We start from the raw sequence: 25630 nt of genomic DNA, 5'->3' as shown, positions 1-25630 counted from the left end.
TAATTACTAATACTACTAAAGTTATTTGTGAAATCACTATTTCTCCATTAAGAATTCATTTAAAATGTAATAGGGGAATGCCGATTTCTATGAAAGTTGTGTTGTATATTCACCAAATGCTTGTATAAAGGTATTTTTCATAAACATTGTGGTTATAATTCTCGATTATTTGTCCTTTATAGCTATTTCTATGCTTAGCGTGGAATGTACTTTAAAATAAATGTAATAAAATTTTCAAAGTTTTTATCACAAAAAAACAGGTCACAAAACAAACATTAAAATCTAATACAACTGAACATCCACATGCAAAACATAAATGAATCTAGACACAGACCTTAAACCTTTCACAAAAATTAACTCAAGATGAATCACAGACCTACATATAAAATGTAAAATTATTAAACTCCTAGAAGATATCATGAGAAAATATCTAGATGACCTTGGGCACAGCAGTGACTTTTTTTAAATCCTCACCTGAGGAGATTTTTCCATTGATTTTTAGAGAGGGAAAGACAGAGAGAAATAATCGATGTGTGAGAAATACATCTCGATGGGTTGCCTCCTGCACCAGCCCAGACCAGGGCCCGGGCTGGGGAGGAGCCTGCAACTGGGGTATATGCCCTTGACCGACATAAAATCTGGGACCCTTCAGTTCACAGGCCAGTGCTCTATCCACTGAGCCAAACCGCCTAGGGCAAGTGATGACTTTTTAGACACAGCACGAAAGGCACAATCCAGGAAAGAGAGACTTAATAAGTTGCACTTCATTAAAATAAAAGAAGAATTCTACTCTGTGAATGACAATGTCAAGAGAACAAGAAGACAAGCCAGACTGGGAGAAATATTTGCGAAAGACACATCTGATAAAGGACTATTGTCTAAATATACAATGAACCCTTAAAACTAAACAATAATAAAATAAACAAACCAATTAAAAAATGGGCCAAAGATCTGAACAGATACCTCACCACAAAAGCTATATAGATGGCAAATAAGCATATGAAAACATGCTCAAAATCACATATTATTAGGGAATTGAAAAATTCCCTAAATGCTGTCAAGAATGTGAAGTAACAGGAAATCTTACAGCAAATGGCACAGCCACTTGATAAGAAAGTTTGGCAGTTTCTTACTAAACATAGTCTTACCATATGATCCAGCAATCACACCCCTTGGTATTTTTTGAAATAACTCGAAAACTTATGGCCACATAAAAACCTGCAAACACAGGTCTGTAGTTTTATTTGTAATTGCCGAAAGTTGGAAGCAACCAAGATGTTTTTACATAGATGAATGAACAAACTATGTTACATCTGGGTAGTGGAATATTACTCAGTTCTGAAAAAGAAATGACCTGTCAAGCCATGAAATGACAGAGGAAACTTGAATGCAGATTATTAAGTGAAATAAACCAATCTGAAAATGTTCCAATTATATGATATTCTGAAAAGGCAAAACTATGGAGACACTAAAAAGTGCTTGCTGGAGGCTTGGGGGAGGAAGGGATGAACAGGCAGAGCACAGAGGATTTTAGGGCAGTGAAACTATTCTCTATGATACTGTAATGGTGTATACATGTCAGGATACATTTGTCAAAACCCATAGAATGTATAACACTAAGACTGAACCCTAAGGTAAATTATAGACTTTGAGTGATGATGATATGTCAATGTAAGTTCAATTTTAAGAAATGTTCCATGCTAATAGAAGATGTTGATAGTGGGCAAGTCTGTTTGTGTGTGTGTGTGTGTGTGTGTGTGTATGTGTGTGTGTGTGATAGTCAAGGGTTAGATAGGAACTTAGTACTTTGTGCTCAATTATACTGTGAACCTAAAAAATAAAGTATATTAAAAAACAAAATAAAAGTTTAGTACTATGTTTTCTTTAAAGAATCAAGTAAGTTAAATTATATAAAAAATAAATTTATATATATAAAAAGCTAATATGCTAAGTGTCCCTCTAACCAGACAGCCAGTCACAATGATGCACACTGACCACCAGAAGGCAGGCACTCAACGCAGGAGCTGCTGTGACACGCACTGGCCATTTACAAAGAAAGGGCACCATGGACCTGGCACCAACAAACCAACACTTGGCTTCCCCCAAGTGGGACACAGGCCCCACCACCACCCCGAGCAAAATCCCACCAAATTGCAGCCAACATTGCCAAAACCCCATAGCGCAAAATGTGGCCCACAGCCCAGCCCACCTGGAAACAGTCACGGTGGGCGCCAGGTAATGACGTCATATAGCAATGCTGGCTTCCTCTCCCTAGCAGCTAGCCTCCTTAGAGTTTCTTCAGCTCAGGAACACGACTTGCTTTATAGCCAGGTGCAAACATTTTACACTTTAACCAAATGTCTGTGAAGCATTTTCCTGTGTCTCATCTCATTTGATCCTCACAGAGGTCCTGGAGTAGGTAGATAGGAGACTCAGTAGAATCCTATTTTCTTTTCATTAGCTGGAAAACGGAGATTTAGAAAGTTCAGAAACTTGACCCAACTGAAAAGAAGAAATAGTGGACCTTGAAAATGACTTCAGGTGTTCTCACTGCGCAGAATATAATCAAACACTTCTGCAGTTAAAAATGTTACCCTTTGTTCTCCTTGCGTGATTACAATAATAATCTGCTTCATGTTGATATTTACTGCTGTGTTGCTGACAATTACCTGAAAGAGAAGTTGGGGTGCTGGGGTGCTTCACTAGGCTGGAAAAAGCTTAGCTAAATCAGAAAGCAGGTCTAATTAAGCAAGTTTATTCTAAGTTTATTATGGCTAAGTTGACTCACACATGCATGATACATATAAAGCTATTGCTGGCACCAATCACACACATGTGTTTCGATCTGTCATTATTGATCATGAATTTGGTTGAAACTTCTATTATAGAGAAAGGGTGAATAGCGATATTAAAATATTCTAATTAATTCCATTTCAATGTGCATGAATTCGTGGACTGGGCCACTAGTGTAGCTATAGAATACCTTCCTTTCCATCTGAAAGTACTTTATACCTATCACCTCATAACTATTATGTCCCTGAAACTTGCTCAATACACAATTTGTATTAATCATCATACAATTATTGAAGTAGATTATAATGCTTCATTTTATTCTATAGATGAGAAAGGAATGAATTTCAAACAATTATGTGGTAGAACTAAGTCTTGATTTGGGACAATAATGCAAAAGATATAAAAGAGGTCTTGGAAAACCACATATTATCTGAAATTTCCATTTTAGCAACTAATTTTAACCTGTTACTAAAATCATTTTTTCATAGTTCATAGCCAATATAGGGCAAATTCTGTTTTACTGGTAATGCTTCTTTCCTTATCTCTGCCCTTTTTATTTTGGAATCTACTAATCAACAATGAAAAAGCCCAAAAGTTAATATGAATATGGGCATAAAAGTAAATAAATGAGTTTGGATTTCTCACAACTTGGAAATTGACATTTAGCTAAAATTAGCACCAATTTGAAAGTTTGCAGGCCTCAAAACTGACTAGTGCTAAGATATATGAAACAAATCTGATTTCTAAATTTATTTAGCTTTTTCATAACAATTTTCCATCACAGGAAGTGAATTTTAATATTTCACCATTTGATTTATTTTTTTTTTTTCAGAGCAGGGAGAGGGTTATTTGACATATAAGCCCTTTGAAGCAATACATTTTATTTCTGGTAATCTGTAATTTTGCAAACTGTAATCACTTATATCCACCCATATACTTCCCAAATAGAATTTAAAAACCAATGACTAATATAACTGGAAGTTGGACAGATGGCTTAGGCAATCTTTTTCGCTATGAGAAACAATAGCAGCAAGTATTCAATATATTTCAGTTAAATTAATGTGTGAATGTTCTAGTGGCATTATGAATGGACATTCCCAAAGGATTCCCACAAATTAATTTGAAAATCTTTTTTTAACATAGGAAGTTTTTTAAACCCATAGGATGAAAAAATAATGACATTTTTCTTCTTCCTAATGGCGGATTTTTATGGTAAATTTATATTAATAATACTCAACATGTAACATTCTAGGACCCATTCCATTTGTAATTCTTTAAGAATGCTACTGCTGAATGAAATGGGAACTGTTTTAACCACAATTTTCCCGCAGTACTGCATTATGAATGGTCTTTTTCTAAGTGGCATTTCCATCACATGGATTGAATTTTAAACTATTTTTTTCACTGACCAATCAGACATTATAAAATAGCTATGCTACTGACTTGGTATGTGTTCAATGTCAAGCCGCTATTTTCCATTGACAGCTTGAGAATATTTTAAAACCATTAAAAAAATTTAGACTGTGGTTCAGAGGAACTTTCTGAAGTCAGACTGCTTTTAATTTTCTCATTCTTTTTAGTGAATACTTGTCCCTTCTTAGATATAGAACCAAAGTAAAATTTATTGGAATTTTAAAAAATATTTTTATTTTGGAGCTTAGATTTAAAAAGGAAATTCCTACATATACAATATTTGAGTAAAGAAAAGACAAAAGGGGTCTATTTATAGACTTTTAATATTCATAAATATATGTTTGCAAGACGCTATTTTCTTTTAAATTATGTATTCAATTACTTATGATAATGTAGATTATTTAAAGAAAGACTGACTCATTCTATTCATTTGGAAGTTCTGGAAGAATAAGATGCAGTGGCCTGATGCTGCTATCCAGATGCTCATTTTTGAGCAACCAATTAAATAATGACTGCCCTAAACGCTGGCACTGTGTTATTGCTTCTGCACACCAACATCTCCTATAAAGTCCAGAACACAGTAGGCAATTAATAGTTGTTGAATTAAGATAACCATCTTTTGAAACTCAGCCCTTTTTTCATCAACTAATGTTGAGCACTGACTTTGTATCGGACACTTTTTCAGGTGCTTAGGCTACAAAGGCGAAAACAGCCTAGTAGAGAAGAAAGACAGATGTATAGTAACAATCAGATGTGGCAAGTGGTATGCTGCAACAAGATCCTCAACCCTGACTTCACATTAGAATCACCTGAGATTTAAAAAAGAGTCTCATGTTCAGTCTTCCAAACCAAACCAATGGAATCAGAGTGTTTGAGATTGGTTCCAAGCCATCAGTATTCTGAAATTGTCTACCAAGTAATCCCAATGTGCAGGAGGTGGAGAAATACTGTGCTTGAAGCAAACATATGAACGTTGCTCTTAATTCAACCTGGTAGTGTCAGGGAAATATATTCAGAAAATTGGTACTTAAGCTAACCTTTAAAGAATGCTTACGATTAGTCAAATAAAGATATGGTGAAGGGCATTCTTAGCAAAGGGGAAAGATGGCTAATGGGGAGGAAGAGATAACACATTTCTGAAATCAGAGGTAGTTTATCATAATGTATGTACAGGTAAATCTGGGGCTGCAGCATGCATAGATATGTCACATGAAGGAACTACATGACTGGATCTTCAATATTCATTGTACTCCAGATCATTCTTCTCCAGATATTGATAAGCCTATGATAGTAATTTCACCCCTTCTTTAATCATTGGCTCAGGAGTAAGTGGATCTAACCAGGATGAAATCAATGAGAAACTTCCTCTACTTCTGAAGAAAAGAGCAATCAATTTTCTCCACTGAGTCTGGTCTCTTGTAGTAAGTTAACTCAATAAGTCCATCCAGGCAAATGATTTTAATTCTGAAGAAAAAAAAAGAGATATTGTGGCAATTTAGAAAGGGTGTTTTTAAAGAAGGAAATGACATTGCTCAACCTTAAAATGGGATCTTTCTATATGTCAGGCATTGTGTGTATGCTTTATTTATCCTATCTAATAAAGACGGAATATTCAAATTGACCATCACTTCCCGACAAAGATGGCGGCGCCCACAGCCAATAAGGAGGGAATATGCAAATTGATGTGACAAAGATGATGGCTGCTCGGCCAGGACGCTTGCATCATTGCCATGATGACAACACAGGCATTCCGCCCCGCCCCGGCTATGCCGGGCCTCTGGACAGCACACGAAGGCGGAAGGCGGCTCCGGGCCAGAGCAAAGGCAGTGCCGGCTGCCAGGGAAAGGAAGGCCTGTTCTTGCACGAATCTTCTTGCATCAGGCCTCTAGTATATATATAAATCTTATTAACAAATTTGGGTTTTATTATTCTGACAACAGTATGTAGGTTGGATTTGACAAGACCTAAACTAGAAGCAAAAGAACGTAGAAAACATTTTACAAAATATGCAAGAGATGATTGTAAAGAGAAAGCTAAAGAACCAAAGCACACTTAAGTGATAGAATGGGTAAGGTTTGACAACTGGTAGAGTTTTATAGCTAAGAGAAATGGAAGATTCTAGAATAATCTATATCTTAGGAAATTCACTATGTCCAAGTGAGAATGAATTGAGCTGCGTGTGAAACACTGGCTAATTAACTCTGGTTTTTATTAGGAACTTAACTTGGACAGCGCAAATGATACAGGAATAAGGTTACTAAAGTTTTCTAAGTTATTCTGTGCATAAATAAGAGTCATAAATTATAAGACATATATCAGGAGATGGTTGTCACTTATTTCAAATAAGAACCAATACAACCACCCGGTGGGCTCTGGCTCAATGGTTGAGTGTCCACCCAGGAATCAAGAGGTCTCGCCTGGTTCAATTCCCATTAGGTTGCAGGCTCAATCCCCATTATGGAGTGTGCAGGAGATAGCAGATAGATGATGTTCCTCTCTCTAAAAATAAATAAATAAAGTAAAAAAGAATCAGTAAAACCAAATTCTGGCAAATATAAAAATATATATTTTTTAAAAATCTGTGTATCCTTTAGTACCTATTGTAGTAAGCAGTGATACCTGTCTTAAAATATATATTTAAAGGCATATTTGTTGACATTTTCACATGAATTTTTTAGTACAGAGTCAAAGTGTTAAAATTAACTTGTTGGTTTTTATACATATAAATTACTTTTATGATAATGGTTAATATTATTTGCAGGTTATATAATTGTCAAAATATGATGTTATAAAAACAAAAATTGTGGACATTTTTTAAAAACATGTTCCTAAAAACTCTAGTATTATTTTAGTCTCATCTGAATATTGTAGCTCAGTTTATAAATATTAATATATAACATGTCAGAAATCAAGAAAAATTATTTGTAAGAAACACTTTAAATTTTTATTTATCTCAGAAAGGAAGAAGGAGAGAAAGAAACATCACTGATGAGAGAATCATCGATTGGCTGCCCCCTGCAATGCCCCCTACTGGAGATGGAGCCTGCAACCCTGGCATGTGACCTGACTGCGAATCGAACCATGATCTCTTGGTTGATGGGTCAATTTAAACACTGAGCCACAATAACAGGGTAAGAAGCTCTTTAAGTATATTATGTGTGGCCGAAACCGGTTTGGCTCAGTGGATAGAGCGTCGGCCTGTGGACTGAAATGTCCCGGGTTCAGTTCTGGTCAAGGGCATGTACCTGGGTTGCGGGCACATCCCCATTGGGAGATGTGCAGGAGGCAGCTGATCGATGTTTCTCTCTCATCGATGTTTCTAACTCTCTGTCTCTCTCCCTTTCTCTCTGTAAAAAATCAATAAAATATATTTAAAAAAAAGTATATTATGTGTGCTCTTAGCATATGCACTCACACTCTTTTAAGAGTAAGAGTCTTAAAATATGCAATTTTTAAATTAGGTACTTAAATTAATACACTGGTGAAAATACCGAGTTAATGCATGTGAGTATATATGTAACACATCAGGTATGAATCACCATTTTTGCCCTAGCTGGTTTGGTTCAGTGGATAGAGCATCAGCCTGCAGACTGAAGGGTCCCAGGTTTGATTCCAGTCAAAGATGCATACCTTGGTTGCAGGCTCCAGTCCCTGGTCACGAGCATGCAGGAGGCAGCCAATTGATGTGTCTCTCTCACATCAGTGTTTATCTCTGTCTCTCCCTTTCCCTTCCACTTTTTCTAAAAGTCACTGGAAATATCCTCAGATGAGGATTAGAAAAAAAAAGAATCACCATTTTTTATTTTTCAATTACAGTTTACATTCAATATTATTCTGTACTAGAGGCTCGGTGCATGAATTCATGCACAGGTGGAGTCCAGCCGGCCCGCCCCAATGGGGGCCTATCAGGGCCAGGCCAGCTGGGGGGGAGAGGGGGTGGCTGTGGGAGGTTGTCTGGCCGGCCCTGCCCCTCATTGGGGGGGGGGGGGGTGATCAGGGGGGGGGCCGGCTGGGGGGAGGGGCCACACGTGGTTGGCCAGCCGGCCCTGCCCCCTGGTTGAACTCCTGGTTGAGAGGACAATTTGCATATTAGCCTTTTATTATATAGGATTACTTTCAGGTGTACAGTATAGTTTAGACAATCATATACTTTACAGAGTGTTTCCTTCAATATTTCAAATACCCACCTGACCTCATACATAGTTATTACAATATTATTGATGATATTCCCTAAACTGTAACTTACATCTCTGTGACTATTCCCTAAACTACAATTTACATCTCTCTAACTACCAATTTGTAATTCTTAATCCCTTTACTTTTTTCATCCAGTCCCCAACCCCCTTTCCTCTGTCAAGAACTGCCATTCTAATTGCTATTATTTTGATAACTAAAGGTAAATTCTAAGGTAACATTGAAATAAATACAGGAGAACTAAAGTTTAATGATTGACTAATAAGGTCCAAATACTGTACAAGTTATTCATATGCTCAATCTCATTTAGTCCTAACTACAATTGATCTATTTATAGGAAGCAAACAGCCTCAGAAGTTAAGCTACCTTTCCAAGGTCATTTGATAGTAAATAGTGGAGCAGAATATTCAATCCTTACCTTGTCAGGTTCTACAGCCCATGTAGAGTATGTACTTAAATGTCACACTTGTTCAACTTTTCCATGAAGACATTATCAAAGGGCATAACAGTAAGGTAAATTTAAAGAATAAACAAGTGGTACATATTCATAGCCTTCATACCTTTTTTTGAAAATGCTGAGCTGATGGCAAATTTTATAGTGTAAATTTATTGCACTCACCTTTGGATTCAAGCCATGTCTGACCTGTTAAAAGTGAAATATATGGCCTGCTTTAGAGTCGAATATTCTCATCACAGTGTCAGGTATATATTTTTAAAAACCTCCTATTACCACAACTGCAGTGAGTTAAATATAATAAAAATTTTGAATGGGAACAAAATAAATCAAGATCAAAAAAGATTCACTATTGACATTTTTTAGATAAAAAATATAAAATGATATATTCTTTATAATCTTACATGCATCTTTATGCATCTTTATAAACTCTTCTCCTTACAACTGCAGTTTTTACCACAGAGCTTTTGGCTTCATCATTTTATAATAAAAATATATGTCCACTAGAGATCATAGAGCAAAGTCTTCCTAGTATCTGGGATGATTATTTTATGAGAAAATGTTTATGTAGATATTGTTTTTTGAAATAAATTAAAAACTTCTTTTAAAGTATAAAAACATTATAGCTTTAGTAGATTATGGGACTTAGAGATAATAAAATAATTTATAGCCAATGGAAATATTTTCTACTCACTTTGTAAGTCTAAATTTTAATATATATTTTGCCTCAGTAATATATATTTTGCACGGAGACTTTTATGGACAGTTACTTTTAGTTAACCCTGGTTACACAAAATAAAAGAATAATCTTTTAAAAATTAAAGGGGACAATAAAATATTAGTATTTCACATGTACATTTTGATATGACATAGAAAAGTCCACTTTTCTCAATCTTCAGATTATTTATTTCAAGATGTAAATATGTATTAACTGAGACCACTTACAAATTTGGGGTCAAATTTTATTTCTTTGTTGTTGAAAGTATTACACATGTCTTCTTTTCCCCCCCATTGACCTCTCTCCAGCCGCTCCCCCCACACCCCCACCACATATCCCTGCCCCCCTACTGTCTGGGTCCTTTGGTTATACTTATATGCATGCGTACAAGTCCTTTGGTTGATCTCTTACTCCCCACCTCATCCTCCCCTGCCTTCCCTCCAAGGCTAAATGGTCTATTTGATGCTTCTATGTCTCTGTATCTATTTTTGTTCATCAGTTTATGTTGTTCATTCTATTCCACAAATGAGTGAGATCATGTCATATTTATATTTTTCCAACTGGCTTATTTTGCTTAGCATAATGCTCTCCAGATCCATTCATCCTGTTGCAAATGGTAAGAGTTCCTTCTTTTTTTTTACAATAGCATAGCATTGCATTGTGTAGATGTATCACAGTTTTTTAATTCATTCATCTGCTGATGGGCACTTAGGCTGTTTCCAAATCTTAGCTATGGTAAATTGTGCTGCTATGAACGTAGGGGCACATTATCCTTTCTAATTCATATATCCTGCTTCTGATTTCTTGGGATATATTCCTAGAAGTGGAATCACTGGGTCAAATGGCAGTTCCATTTTTAATTTTTTGAGGAAACTCCATACTGTGTTCCTCAGTGGCTGCACTAGTCTGCATTCCCACCAGCAGTGCAAGAGGGTTTCTTTTTCTCCACATCCTCCTCAGAACTTGTCCTTTGTTGATTTGTTGATGACAGCCATTCTGACAGGTGTGAGATGGTACTTCATTGTCATTTTGATTTGCATCTCTCAGATGATTAGTGACTTCGAGCATTTTTTCACATGTCTCTTGGCCTTCTGTATGTCCACTTTTGAAAAGTGTTCATTTAGGTCCGTTGCCCATTTTTTATTGGATTGTTTATCATCCTTTTATTAAGTTGTATAAATTCCCTATAGATTTTGAAGATTAAACCCTTATTGGATGTAACATTGGCAAATATGTTCTCCCATACAGTGGGGCTCTCTTATTGTGGGTCAAATTATTAACAGCCAAATTAACTTTGTAATTGAACCAAATGTGAAATAAATTTTGCTTAAATTTGTTTGTATCCAACTGGAAATCATGCATAATAAAAGTTAGCATTTTATATTAGACCACTTTGTAAAGTATATTACTATCTACCAACTATGTTGTACACTTGAAACTAATACAAAATAATATTTAATGTAAACTATAATTGAAAAGCAAAACTTCAAAAAATAGTATTTTTAAAATAAAATGTGTATGCAGTAATAACAATGGGTAGAAGACAGTCAATTTGGGATATTTATTTTACAAGTGCTTTAATAATTACACTTTCATTTACTCAGATGAAATTTCATATATACACACAGTATAGCTATCTCTTTGTGGTTGTATGCATGTGCCCTTTGTATATGAGCTTGGCTCTTGTGGTAAAATAAAGTGATTTATAATTTTTTAGGGGCCATATTACATTAAAGTCTACAGCAAAGGCAAGCACCAGGGGAGGAATTATCTTGCTCTGACTGCCCATTGTAGCCTGGCGGGGTACTGCACTGGTGAGATTTGGGGGGAAAGTCATAATAAATAATTAATAATTCAACTGAAAAATTTCTTTTTTTTATTTATCTGCACATCTGAGCTACAGAACTGCATTAGGTCTATTATCTTAAAGAAATTTTAGACTAATTTTCTCATCAAAATAAGAACATGCCCACTTTTCTTTTTATATGTTACACTTCAATAAAGATTTGAAAACTATGGAATTGTGCTATTACTTTCAAGGGCTATTCACCTGGATTTTGTGAATGTCTGTTTTTCTGAATCTCATTTATATTTATAGGTTCTTCCTCCCTAGCTAACTAAAAATGAGAGACCCGTTCAGATCCTTAATATGAGCTTAAAATTGATAATCCTATATAATAAAAGCCTAATATACTAAGTGTCCGGTAGTCTGGTAGACCGTTCAACCAATCAAAGCATAATATGCTAATGATATGCTAAGGCTGCTCAATTGCTCTCTATGATGTCCACTGACCACCAGGGGGCAGACAGTCGGTGGTCAACCAGTCGCTATGACATGCACTGACCACAAGGGGGCAGATGCTCCAACTGGTAGGTTAGCTTGCTGCTGGGGTCTGGCAGATTGGGACTGAGCAAGATGGGCCGGACATGCCCTGGAGCCCTCCTACAATCCCTCCCTGGCTGGCCAACCTCCCGCATCCCTCCCTGGCCCAGATCATGCACTAGTAGGGTCCCTCGACCTGGCCTGCACCTTCTCACAATCCGGGACCCCTTGAGGGATGTAGAAGAGCTGGTTTCAGCCTGATCCCACAGGCCAGGCCGAAGGGCCCCACTGGTGCACAAAATCATGCACTGGGCCTCTAGTAATGAAATAATAGCAAATGTCAATGCTGCTTTAAAATGTAGTATCAGGTTTGTTGGCTCTCTGAGATTGAAATTTTATCACATCCCATTAACAAATTGATACTGATTTAACTTATAACTTTATGGGTTATCCATAAGTTATCAGTAGTTTTTGTATCCTTTTTTATATGAAGGAAAATAAACTAGGTGAGCTTTAAACTCTCAGCTCTAAGATTTATTTTTAATTTTACATTTCAATGAATTTCCACCATGATTTAAACTTTGATGCTGTCAAGGGTATTTGTAAGTTAAAGATACCAATAACAGTATCTAAGTCATATGCTAGAGAGAGGAGGGTGGAAGAGAGGGAAAAAGGAGAGGGACAGGGATATATATATATATATATAGAGAGAGAGAGAGAGAGAGAGAGATGATGTTTAGTGGAATGGATGTTAAAATGTGTTTTCTTATGCAATATATTCAGTATCAAGCAAGTAAAAAAATTTTTTTGGTTATGTGTTAGACATTTGAATGTGCTATTTTTGCATTATTGGTTAAATGTATTTCCCAAAATGGCATCCATTGGAATGAAAGGTAACAGCTTGAACTCTATAGTGTGTGTGAGATCCTGCAGATACTGAAACTGAATTTCTGCTTTAATACTGTGGCAACTCATGCTTCTTAGACAATAGAAGGTGTCATGTGAAACTCTGAACTTTCACTTGTCACACCTTAATAGGAGAACACCTTCTACTGTTCTAAACCCACTAAGGATTATACCTTGCCATTGAAAAACAAGAAGTTCCTCACCCAATCTCTACTTTCACACATGGGAGAAAAATTGGTTTCAAATTTACTATAACTCAAGTCATTAAGGACTGAATTTGTCCAAGATAACACCTTAGTTTATACTCCAGACATTGCCAGTGTAAACTTTCAGTCTTAGGTGTAATGTACTCCATATGCTTCACCATACTGCATATGCACTTGAATCTTTCATGTTTGAGTTAGCTCCCGTTAGTCCCAAATTGGAGATAGCACAGTGATACAGTTTTGAGTAATAGTTGTTATTTAAAAAGAGGAACAGTACGTAGTTTCTAAGATAAAGATATAGCAAAGATAATCCATGTATTTGACACAAGCTACTAGCCAATTGAGAATATGTATTGGTTATGATTATAATAATGGAACGAAGTAGCATGTAGAAAGTTTATTCAAACCACAAAGACTTTTCTATTTCATAGAGCATCTTTTAAATGTATAGAAATAAAATATTATTTAATGAAGAGTTTTTGTCATCCACCCCAATTTCTAAGTTTTATATGCTGTGAGTTTTTTTAAATCATATTTTAAGGCAAAGAGAAAACTCAAGGGAAATTTGTGCAACCTAAATGTATGATCATCATACACAAAATATTGATAGAATTAAGTTTTATTTATCATTAGCATATTATTTTGCTCATTCAACAAAACATTTATGGATTTTTGTCCTAGGACAATATGTCTCAAGATATTAGAGTGTTGATTGGGGGGAAAGTGTAATGAATGGCTAGATATAAATAAATACTCCCAAATTTTGTTACAGGGGCTATTTTGTTGATAATGCAAGATCCTCAGGACTAAGGATAATGAACATTATCATAATGATTATAATATCTATCATTTATAGACACACTTACTAGACTTAGATGACTTGCTAGTTGATATCATTTGTCAACATGAAGCTATATATACATCTTCATAGCTGGTTTGACTCAGAGGATAGAATGTCAGCCCAAGGACTGAAGGAATGGTTTCCATTCCAGTAAAGAGCTCTACCTCGATTGCAGGCTTGATTCCCAGCCCTGGTCGGGGCCTATGTGGGAGGCAGTCAGTCAGTGTGTCTCTCTCACACTGGTGTTTTTATCTCTCTGTCTCTCCTCCTCCCTTTCTCTCTCTCTCTCTCTCTCTCTCTCTCTCTCTCTCTCTCTCTCTTCAGAGAGAGATGAGGAGAGAGATGAGGATAAGGAAACCTAAACTCAAAAAGGTTAGCCTTGCCACAATTAAAAATCTAGTAAGCTACAAAACCAAGACACAACCCAAGGTGTCATTTCCAGAGTCTATACTATGGACTGTTACAGAGTGGACAGACTGATGGAAAATATAATACAAGAATACAAAACCACTGTCATTACATGTAGACACAATGGTTGTTCTAATTCCAAATAAAATTGGGAATGAACCTTTGCTCTAAAGCAAAAATCAAAGCTAAATATACAATAAACAAAACAAAACTGAAGCTAGGCTGAACATTTTTTCAGTTAAATTTTCTTTGCAGCTAAGTTGTTATACTTTCCTAATATGATATGGCAGCTACGTGAGAACTAAAGTCTAATGATAAAGTGAAGCTTGCAGATCTCAGTGCTCTGTTGAGTATATTTATTGAGTGCTTACTCTGTGCCAGACACTATGCTAAAAACACCAACATTAAGACACCCGGAAGACACAAGGAATACAGTATTCAGGGGTGTGGGTGAAGCCTATTGGTAGCAAATTTGAAGTTTGGCATGGCAGAAACATTTACTCCTCACCAAATGGCCTTGTGCTCCAGAATATTTTCCAGTCCCTTTGTGGGTATATGGCTTTGTTCTGGTCTGCAAGCTATGAGTTGAAATGACATGTATCAACTCTGCATCAAAGTATGAAGATCGGGTATGTGACCCTCCACCTCTTTTACCCCTGCTGTGGTATTTGGGAGAAACATGTTGAGATGACTAATTCACAAGATCAGTTACTGCCTGGTGAGCCAACCATCTTGCATCAGATTCTGCAGGAATAAGGACTAAACTTTTGCTAAGGCAATAAGATATAGAGGTTATTAATTCATTGTGACAGCATTGTGTAGTCCATCATGAATAATACACATGGCTCTTCGTTCTTTGCAAAGGCTGTTGCTAAATGAACTCTTTCAAGCATATCAGCAGTTAATGAATGACGATGCTCCTGATACACAGAGGAGTAACTGAATTTCTTCAAATAGGATGTTTTGCCACTCCAGGAATTTCCTGTGTTTCCTTGAGATCTTGTTCTGGAGGTTTCCAGGTGTGATACCACATTGTGAAGCTCCTAACCATGAGGTCAAGAGGATCAATTTACAGAGATATTTCAGGTCCTACATCATTTTGACAGATATATATGTAATTTGGTACATATTTGTGAGGGGGGGATAAAAGAGAAAAAGTTAAATGACATCCTCAGATCAGTACTGTACAAGACAAATATAATGCAAGCCACATATGTAATTTTAAATGTTCTTATAGCCATATTAAAACGTAAAAAGAAAATTAATTTTAATATACTTTAAGTCCATTGTATCCAACAATTATCATTTGACATGTAATCTATATAAAAGCCTATTAATTCCACATGAAGTCATTGAAATCCGATGTGTGTTTTCATCTTAAAGTGCATCTTAGTTTGGGCTAGCCACGTTTCAAATGCTCAATAGTCACATGAGGTTGGAGTTGGCAGTGCAGCTCTAGCTGTGCCAGATTTGTTTTACTTGAGCTTGTGTTAGGCATTATGTTAGACACACTCACAATATTGTTGAATTTGTTTATTATAATTATTTTTAGAGTTAACAAATGACTGCACTCAGGATTGAAAACGACAGAGCTAAGATTAAGTTCCCCCTCTGCCTCTGAGATGGAACAATGCTTTGGGCAAATGGTGGGTCCTCTACTATCCAAGTGAGAAGGGTGAAGCCTCCAAATAAAGTAATGGCATTGCTGATGGGGCGCAGCATGGAGTTAATGAACATTAAAGAGGTGTGATTGGGACTACTCTACATGATTAACTGATTGCATATGGGAAGGATAAGGAAGAAGGGGCTTGTTGAGGTTGTGTTCCTGCTTCTGACTTGAGCAACTCAGTGGGCAATGACGTTGTTTGGAGAGAGACTGACATGGGACTTGTTAACATGAGATTGGGTTTTAGTAATTTTTGATGACTAGAATTGCTAGTATAGGGCAAGGAACCTAACCTGCTTTTTTGTTTTAGCCATGACTATGTTATATTTGGTCACACATTTCAGATGATAATGATTTAACACCTGCTAACCATTTACAAAAAATGATGAACCACATATAAATTGGCAAATATTTAATATTATTAAAGAAAGAACACTGACAGCTAAGTCAACAAACTCAGATTTACAGTATATACGTTTTACATGCCTTGATGTGCTTCTTTATATTATTTTTCTTCTTTTAATCGTTGTTGAAAATATTACATACATCCCCTTTTTTCTCATTGATCTCTTCTAGCCTGCCCCCCCCAAACCCACCCCAGGCCTTCACCACCCTATTGTTTGTGTCCATAGGTTATGCATATATGCATACAAACTCATTGGTTGATCTCTTCCCACCCACCCACCCTCCCCTGCCTTCCTTCTGAGGTTCAACAGTCTGTTCCATGCTTCTATGTCTTTTTTAAAGGTACTCATTCAACTTTTTCACCACACATGCAACACTGGACATTTTTGCAGAGTTGTATTATTATGTTCTTATCTTTGTTCCTGTAAGAACAATTCCAGGCCCAGATTATGCCACCTGGGTCTGCACCATCTGCCTTGGTGGGATCTACCAGATGATGGTATGTCACGCACTTAAGGAAAATCTGATCTTATAAATCCCAAGGAACTGTGTTTTCCTCTGATATATCACACTAACTATACATTGTAGGATACAAGATTTTTCTGAAAACAAAATGGAGTAATCTCAGTATCTCATAAACTCTTGACATCTACTACTAGCCCACAGACAATAACTGTGATGGGAAAAATATTGTAATTGTCCTGGAAAGGCATAATTGTGCTATTTTTATTTCTGTATCTTACAATATGAGTGAAATATTCTTAAAGTTCTCTGCAATAAGTAGCGGTGTTATAGTATGTGTTTATGAGTCAAATTTATTTAAATTGGCTTTGAATATTTCTTCATATTAACATTAACCTCAGTTAATAATTGGCTTTGAATATGTCTTCATAGAAACATTAACCTCAGCAGCACACATAATCAACTGGAGTATGTTACCTGCAGAAATGCTGTAGCCGATCACTACAGGTGCTCTAGGTTGGAAGGAAAAACTGTCAGATTTCTCATTACTCATGCAGCTCATTTTCAAGATCAGTAGTAAGTTTTACTGAATTTTATAACATATTCTAAAGTTATTTAGACTTTTTCAGTCATGATTCTATTTTCCTATTAATTAATTACTTATGCTCTCAAGTTTTAGTCCGTAGAAACATTGAATGGACCAACATTGTTCCTGCAACTCAAGTTATAGGGCAAGGGTCTTGCAAAATAAATATGCCAAGTAAGGGAAAGAATCTTCTGTAGCCTCTCTAAGTTTGAAGAGGTTTCATCATAATATTCACACCCTCTTACATAGTATGAAAAAGCTTCACTTTGATCACGGGTCACCTTGATGGTGAAAAGAACTGTTAGCCAATGCTATGAGGAATTGCCTTATCCTGGACTCTTCAACTCAGAGCTGATATTTCTTCTGAGTTCTGGTTAGTGCTTGACTCTACCAGAATTCCCTTGTGCTTTGAAGTGCTCTAAGATGCAGTTGGCCCAATACTGTTTTTTCTCTCAGTGACTGAAAACTGTTGAAAATAGTTTTTTTCCCTTCCCATATACTATTCCCCTAACTTAGCAGAAAACATCCTCTAAAAATAAATAAAATGTAGGAAACAATTGACTACAATGAGTTTCAGGTTACAGATTTGTAAGACAAGAAAGTAATGATTATTCAGAACTTCAGACATTTAGTAGCTTGCACATGTCCAAGGCATTGATCACATCTTTACTTTAGTTGCACATTAGGCATGTGTGATTAGTTGAAACTGTCTCAGAAGAGCAGTATTTTGTTATTATTACTTTTATCAAACCTTCTTCATGACTTTTTTTTTAAGTTCCAATTAAATTAAGACATGCACCTAGGGTCTTTTTACCATTATCATAAGTGTATGTAAGTTATGAATTGCCTATTTATATTATTAAATATAGAATGATTTACCATATAGTTAAGTTTATCTTATTTCTCTGTCTTTACCCTGTCAAACCTCTCTGATTTTCTCGGGCCTATTCTGTCCTATCATCCTTCTGATTTTGTAGGTCAACTGAGACAGAAGTAGACAGTTGTCATTTTTTCATCCTGTTTTAGTCCATTTCCATATGGTCATTGCCTTGTTTAATAATACTCTGCATCACTTCTCAAAATCTTTTACAAATCCGAACTGAATCAAGGTACTAATATTAAACTCTTAAAAATATTTTGTTTTAAGAGTGAATGTATTTGGCTTTAACTTTGCACTTTGTTTAGTACTCAAATATTCAGAAAGTTCCCTTTTCCTATGAACAAAGATGTTGACATCAAAGACAGCTGGTGTTTCTTTGCTAAGTCTGAATCATATAAAATTAGTGTGTGTAATTAAATATCACGAAGGAGTTATATTAAAACATAGAGGTTCTCAGGGATTAAAATCATAAACCCAGATAAAAATAAGAGCCACTTTAAGAATAAAATATGCTACAAATTGATGAAGCATGAAAAATAAAAACATGTAAGAATAACCTTTCATAGTGCCAAAATTATAGTAGTTATATTAAACACTTCAAGTTGGAAATCTTAAAACAGAAGACTACTAAGATTTTACCTATAATTCCTATCTTTAGTTTCGATTAAGTTTTTGTTCTTTGAGATTTTTGAACTTGTCCTAAATTCAGTCCATTTAGAAGTACAGTATTGCTTTCTATGATATGGGAGAAATAAATGGTTTATTTCCCTTATATTATGGATAAAAATTTAGTGCTTATGAGTTTCATGGTATAGAATCTATAACGTAATACGTAGCATTTTATATAAAACTGTCTTCAATCAGTATGCCTGTACATCTTATAATCTTATAGTTAAGGTATGCAAAGGAGTCAATTGTCAACTGTAAATCATTGAAATGCAGTTATCAATAAAAATAACAAGGTAAATACAAATGAAAATATAGAAATTGAATGTAATTAATCCCCACATACATCATTATAAGGAAACTTTGTTGAATATTCTAAAATTAAAACACATGAACCAAAGGGAGTTCAGTTAGAAGTTTTTGAAATTTGAGAGGTAGTCAATGTCTTCCTAATTTTAACACTCCCCGCCCCCACACACACACATACAAATAAGTAGAATTTCATAAAATGTATATAGAAAGCAACTGGGATTATGGAAGATTGCTTAAATTTTGACATTTTAATTAAATCAGTCATAATCTATACTTCATGGTAATTATCTGAAAGTTATTTACTATATTGTACTTGAATTGAAACTACTGAGAGAAATCATAAATCTAAATGTAGGAAGAAATAAAAATTATAAAAACAAAGTATGTTGGATATTATTTTATACTTTTCAAAAGTAACATTTAAGTATTCATTTCTTCTAGTATATGTAGAAACATAACAATTTAAAGTACCAATTAGTGTTGTGTAAAAATAATAATTTATTTTAAATATTAGTAAAAGTATATAGAATCAGTAAATAACATGTGTTAACCACAGCAAAATTATTCCTCAAACTTTATAATGCTCAATACCTGGAGAAAGGCAATTCCTTAGTTTTAAAAAATGAAGTGCATTATAAATAACAAATTATAATTGAGTATTTAGCATATTTTAATAATGTCAAAATTCTTTAGTTCATAAAAAAAAACTGAAGGACATAATTTATTTCTTAGAGAAATATAGCTGAAATAATATTTCTATCCTCAATAAAACCTTCAGAGAAAATTCAAGTTTCAATTTAATTTTTCATATTTAAATTCACATATTATGACTACTATATGTTAAGGTAAATTTATCTACCTGGTAAAATGCAAAGTAAAGTTTATAATATCTGTGGCTAATGATCATATTTAATTTTAAATATTTTTGTTTCCATCAAACCTCATGTCATAAATGTACAGGAGAATGGCAACTCAAAAGAATCATCATGATTCTTAAAATAAAATTTAAATATAAATTATTCAGATTGCTTAATTTAAGTTCTATTCCCCTTAAAATAAAATAGTTTTAATTTTAAAAACCTCTGCTCTTACTATTGAATATCACTTCGTTTAAACAGGAATAATAATACATATACACACTCATCAAATTTAAAGAGCATATGTTTAAAATAATTTTGATTATGTTTCATACAAAAGATGGGAAGTTTACATTTTACCTATATTCAACCTCTTGTTATAATGTGCTGCTTAATATCAAACCTTGCATAACATGCTGCATTAATAGAACATTTTTCAGGAAAATTCAAGCATACTGTACATATAAGATAAATGCTATGCTACATATAGTTTAAATGCTATATAGATTCTACAGTAACTTTTGTGGGATTTTTTTCCCCATTCTTCTTGATACAATTAGCCTATGTAGGTAAAAGTCAACTTTCAACATCAAATTTGTTGATATGAACATAAAGTAGTTATGCTAGGGATTTTTCCTGTTCTTACATTTTTCAAAACATTTTCTATGGCCTACAAAATAAAAATCAATATTTTATCTTATTCCAAATATTCTAAGATATGAAAATTTTGAAAATAACTTATGGAATAATTAATATATCTATTTGTCAATTCAGAGAAAAAAAGTCATATTTAGTTTTGGAATATATCAGGACCCCTTTTGTATTCCGTTCCTCTGGAATCACACTTTTTTCTCTTCCAAATAACATTTTCATTATATTACATTTTCTATTAGAAATCTGGACATCATAATTCTTACTGGTATTACATGTTTTGGGTCTTCAATTAAAAAAGAATATTTCTGCTAGCTTTGTTTTTAGTTGTGTGCCTTCCAAAGATACTCCTTCTTTTTCTAACCTTTTCTAATTTTTTTTTTTCCCAGACGTCCACCCCCACAGTTCCAGAATCTGGTTGACTAGGGCAGGTTGTACAGAAACTTCAGGACATGTTGTTAACATCTGATGCAGTGAGTGAGAAAAAAGCAAGCAGTCACCAGGCAGGTTCAAGGAAAAGTGGCAACTTCTGGAGATGGAAAGTTTGTGTTTTTGCTAGTTGCTAGTTACTTGCAACCCACTGGCTAAATTCATATCCATTCACTTCTGAATCCCCTGCTTCCTCTAAACCACTATAATGCAAACCAAACGGACTTTATGGATGTTTTTTTATTGATGTCTGCAGATCAAGTGTATCTTTAGTTAGTCTTGTCTGACATTTTTCCACAATGCTTTTAGTAGAGGGCATTATAGTATGTAAATATTTCTGGTTACTGTTTATGGAGGTGGTTGCCTAAATTTCTCTATGGATAAAGCCTTTAATGCTTTCACCCAGAATCTATGGGGGAGCCACCCGAGTTTGGGAAGTTTAGTGTTGCCCTTTGTACTTCAAGTTTTAATATTAGGGCACATATTGAAACCATAAACACAATGAGAATTCAAAATATATTCCGACGATATTAGAAGACTATACCTCCTCCTTTTTCATCCTTAAAGAGCCAAGGGCATGGGGAGTGGCAGGAAGAAACATTCTTAAGATCTAAGCCCCGGACGCCATCCTGTGAGTGCTTAAACCCCTTAGAAACGTGCAACCTGCAGAACACCCCCCTTTGGAAGTCTAAAACAATATTAGATTCCCAAAATATCGGCAAAGAAAGCCTTACCGTCAAATGCTTGCAGCAGGTTCCAGCTCAGACCCAGACTGAAAAGCTGAGCAGCTGGTGAACAAAAGTTTTAGCTTTTTTTTTTTTTTTTTTTTTAACGAAGTCTGCAAAACTAATTTCCCTCAAAATAGGGCTCAATTTCCGTTAAAGAAAGCAGCGCTTACAAATCTCAGAATTCCTGATCACCCCCACCCCATCCCACCTCTGAGCAATGGAAAACAATTCGAACTTTCACACGGATGTAAAGGTTTATTGCGAAGTCACTATTCTGCAGTACAATTTAAAAGAAAGGGAGATAGGTTGAAGCCCGAGGGGCTGGGCCAGGGAAAAGGTTCTGTCTGCCTTGGGGACACTTCTTAAAGATTAATCAATACTTTTTTCCTAAGTCAAACCAGATGGCTGGCCTAGTTTTCTGTCCCCATTAATCCCATTAACAACTTCAAAGACCTGGTCCCCACCCTCTGGACACGTGAGACAATGAAAATAACGGTGCAACGCTGCTGGTGGCACATTCGGGGTCCCAGGCTTGATAAGTCAGCGCCTATATTCTCCTGATGGGACATGTCCCAGGCATGAGTTGACTGTTCCTGCAGCTCATTACGCGGGGTCGGGGGGTGGGGGAGGGCCTTGCTCGCCTTGTGTAAACGACTCTGCCCCCAGCAGACAATGTCTCAAGCAAGTGGCAGCATCAAAGCCCAGCTGATGCTCGCACTAATTCACTGGTCAGGTTTTTCTCGCTCGTTTTTGGTGATGCAAGCTTAACCAGGGAGATCTGAAGCCCCCAGGGTTAGTGAACTTTGGAGGACATCGAAGTGTAACATTTCCTAGTAAATGGACCACGGCCGAGGTGGGGGAGGGGGTGCTATTAGCAGATTCGTTTTTGAGCGGCAGACAGCTGATTTATGGATGGAAATGAGGAGAGATGAGCTGGCTCCTAAGGGTAAAGATGACATGTGCGTGCCATCTATACATCTCCTGTGATCAGGCCAAAATCGCTTTGGAATATTCCTGACCCAGGAAAAGTTACTGGTGGGAACTCACCGGGCCCGGGAAAGCAGAGGAGAGGGCGTTTGGGGAAAGCAGGAGGAAAGAGAGCCCACCAGGCACCGTCAGTGAGGATGCCAGGGCTGGACACCTGCAGCTGCTACTGCCTCGTGCTGTCCTCCCTCACACCCCGCACCCATCACGGCCCTGCCCCGCCCGCGGGGCGCATTCCTGCAACCTGGGTCCTGACGTCCGAGCCCATTAACAAGGCACCCACAGACACCAGCTGCCAAAAGCGAGGTGCGCCACTGCGCCCAGGGCGGGAGATGAGAAGTTGGAAAGTTTTCTGGAAGCGCGCACCCATCTAGCTCTGATCTTTCCCCTTAACCCTAGTGGTCCTTTCGTGTTCCTCATAGCTAGGCGCAGCCCTAGCTTGCCTGCAGGTGACAGTGTCCCAGTGGCGAACAAGACACCTTTCCCGAGCGAAGTGAGCGGCGGGAATGGGAGTGAGGGGCTGGGCCTGGCATGAGCGCCGCGCCCGAGCTGCGGGCGCCGGGAGGGAAGAGCCGCTGCCGCCGGGCTCGGGTGGACGCGCTGGGCGCGCCGCTCGCAGTCCCGGCGGCCGGCAGGGGCGGGCGGGCGTGGACGCTGTGTGCGTCCAGCAGCTTTAGGAAGTGGAACTGGAAGCGCGTGGCGCAGACTGAGCGGGAATTTTGGAGGCAGTTTGCATGTGGTCAGCGCCGGGCTCCTAAGCCAGCCCCCAGCTCACGTTACACTCTATTTATAACCTCTCAGAGCCGTTTCCCCCTGAAAGCAGTTCCCTGGGACCACCTTCTTTTGGCTTCAACCTCTCCTACTCTTGACATTTGAGTCGCTCGGAGGGAAGCTCCTCCAGGTCCGAGTGTTTATATGTAAAGGAGACCGGCCGCTAGGGCTCGGGACCGGGACTATCCGAGCTCTGCTGAAGCGCCAGTGGCGATTGCTCGGGGAGGGGGAAAGTCGCAGGGTTTACTGTGAAAAGTGACAGAGGGTGGTGGCGTTTGCAACCTTCGCGAAGTCTTCTGCCTGGAACCCAAGACTTGCATGCTATGGAACACCCGCTCTTTGGCTGCCTGCGCAGCCCTCACGCCACCGCGCAAGGCTTGCACCCGTTCTCCCAGTCCTCTCTCGCCCTCCATGGAAGATCTGACCATATGTCCTACCCCGAGCTCTCCACTTCTTCCTCGTCTTGCATAATCGCGGGATACCCCAACGAGGAGGGCATGTTTGCCAGCCAGCATCACAGGGGACACCACCACCACCACCACCATCACCACCACCACCATCAGCAGCAGCAGCACCAAGCTCTGCAAACCAACTGGCACCTCCCGCAGATGTCCTCCCCGCCGAGCGCGGCTCGGCACAGCCTCTGCCTCCAGCCGGACTCGGGAGGGCCCCCGGAGATGGGCAGCAGCCCGCCGGTCCTGTGTTCCAACTCTTCCAGCCTGGGCTCCAGCACCCCGACCGGGGCCGCGTGCGCGCCGGGGGACTACGGCCGCCAGGCGCTGTCACCCGCGGAGGCGGAGAAGAGAAGTGGCAGCAAGAGAAAAAGCGATAGCTCAGGTAAGGCGCGCCAGGCACCCTGGGCAAAAGGGGCGGGGAGACGTCAGGGAAGATGCTCTCACCAGAGTGAGGAGGCAGGGAAGATGGTACCTGTCTTGCCCTCTCTGGCTCCCCGCCGCCGAATTCCGCGGGGCTGCCTTGGTCCTGTGATTTGGGGACACGTGTTGCTGAGAGGGTAGAACTGTAGCCAGCAGCACTAAGCTCTCCAAGGTTCAAACTAGTTTACCAGAGGGTTGAGAATAAAAAGGACAAGTGACAGTATGTGAAATCGATTGCAAAGCGTGACCTTCCATCTGAGCGATGGGGAGGGGAGTGTACCCGGGGATGCAACGTCCGCTGGGCATGCGTGCGGGTGCCGCTCCTTGACTTTTTCCCCTGCAAGTTCCCGGCTCTGAGTGGCTCGATTTTTCCCATCGTTAACTGGATTTCCAAATTATTGCACAATATTTGGAACTTGCAATGGAACTTGGCAGAGCGTATGAGAAGAAAAAAAAAGTTTTAGATTTTTTTTAAAAATTCTGATTTCAGAGTTCTTTAAATAGCACCCTTTTCTAAATGGTAAACATTTCCCTTTCTTGGGGAAAAAGATATAATCTAGGAATTCAAAGATTTTAAGGAATGTGTCAGAAAATTGTTGATAAATACATGCTTAGACTCTTGAAGAAATACGAGTAGTAATAATAGTTGTATTGTGGCACTAACTAATCTAAAGAGAGAATCCGAGTTTTAAAGTGGGAAGTAATATCCTCCTCCAATTGAGAATTATCGGAGAAAGTACTGGGAACTAACGGTAGCCCCAATTGTGCTGGTTTGCTGCATCCCTGAGGCCAGGGTACGCGAGGGTGCGGGGAAGAGGCTGACCTTTCCGGGGATAAGTTGAGTAGCCACGCAAAAAGGGATGCTGGAAGGCACAGCCTGCCAAGGAAATTGTCACAATCCAGAGAAACAAGTTTTCCAGGCAGCCCTCAAAGCCCTTAATGGATGTTTTACAATGAAGCGCGTTGTGAGGTTTCTTCAGTAGCTATAGCGCCGCAACCTGCCATCCATCTTTTCGGAAAGTGTCATTTGTTTAATGTAATATTTACGTATTTTCTACCTTTGAGGAATTGGTTTAACAGTTCTAGAAGGTAATTCAAGACA

The 25630-nt window shown here is 37.8% G+C and overlaps 1 protein-coding gene and 1 long non-coding RNA gene across 3 annotated transcripts in view; one reads left to right on the top strand and one right to left on the bottom strand.

The window, feature by feature from the left end:
- Positions 1-4633: 4633 nt before the first annotated feature.
- LOC139016971 (uncharacterized) lies at positions 4634-22015 on the bottom strand. Its single transcript, XR_011472745.1, has 4 exons — positions 21905-22015; positions 9020-9043; positions 6624-6705; positions 4634-5670 (listed from the first exon to the last, which is right to left on the bottom strand). It is a non-coding gene; the product is annotated as an uncharacterized lncRNA (long non-coding RNA).
- Positions 22016-23715: 1700 nt separating this feature from the next.
- The window catches only part of MEOX2 (mesenchyme homeobox 2), a 63383-nt gene continuing 61468 nt past the window's right edge, over positions 23716-25630 (top strand). For both annotated transcript variants that reach the window (XM_070425138.1, XM_070425137.1), the window contains exon 1: positions 23716-24490. In XM_070425138.1, coding sequence (XP_070281239.1) covers positions 23977-24490 — 514 coding nt within the window. In that variant the 5' untranslated portion in view covers positions 23716-23976. The remainder of the gene's footprint in view (positions 24491-25630) is intronic.

The sequence above is a fragment of the Myotis yumanensis genome, unplaced genomic scaffold (assembly GCF_028538775.1).
Source record: "Myotis yumanensis isolate MYYU_CA2020_CCGP unplaced genomic scaffold, mMyoYum1.0.hap1 SCAF_9, whole genome shotgun sequence".
Taxonomy (NCBI): domain Eukaryota; kingdom Metazoa; phylum Chordata; class Mammalia; order Chiroptera; family Vespertilionidae; genus Myotis; species Myotis yumanensis.
The sequence above is the reverse complement of the archived record's forward strand: the minus strand, read 5'-3'. Positions and strand labels throughout refer to the sequence as shown.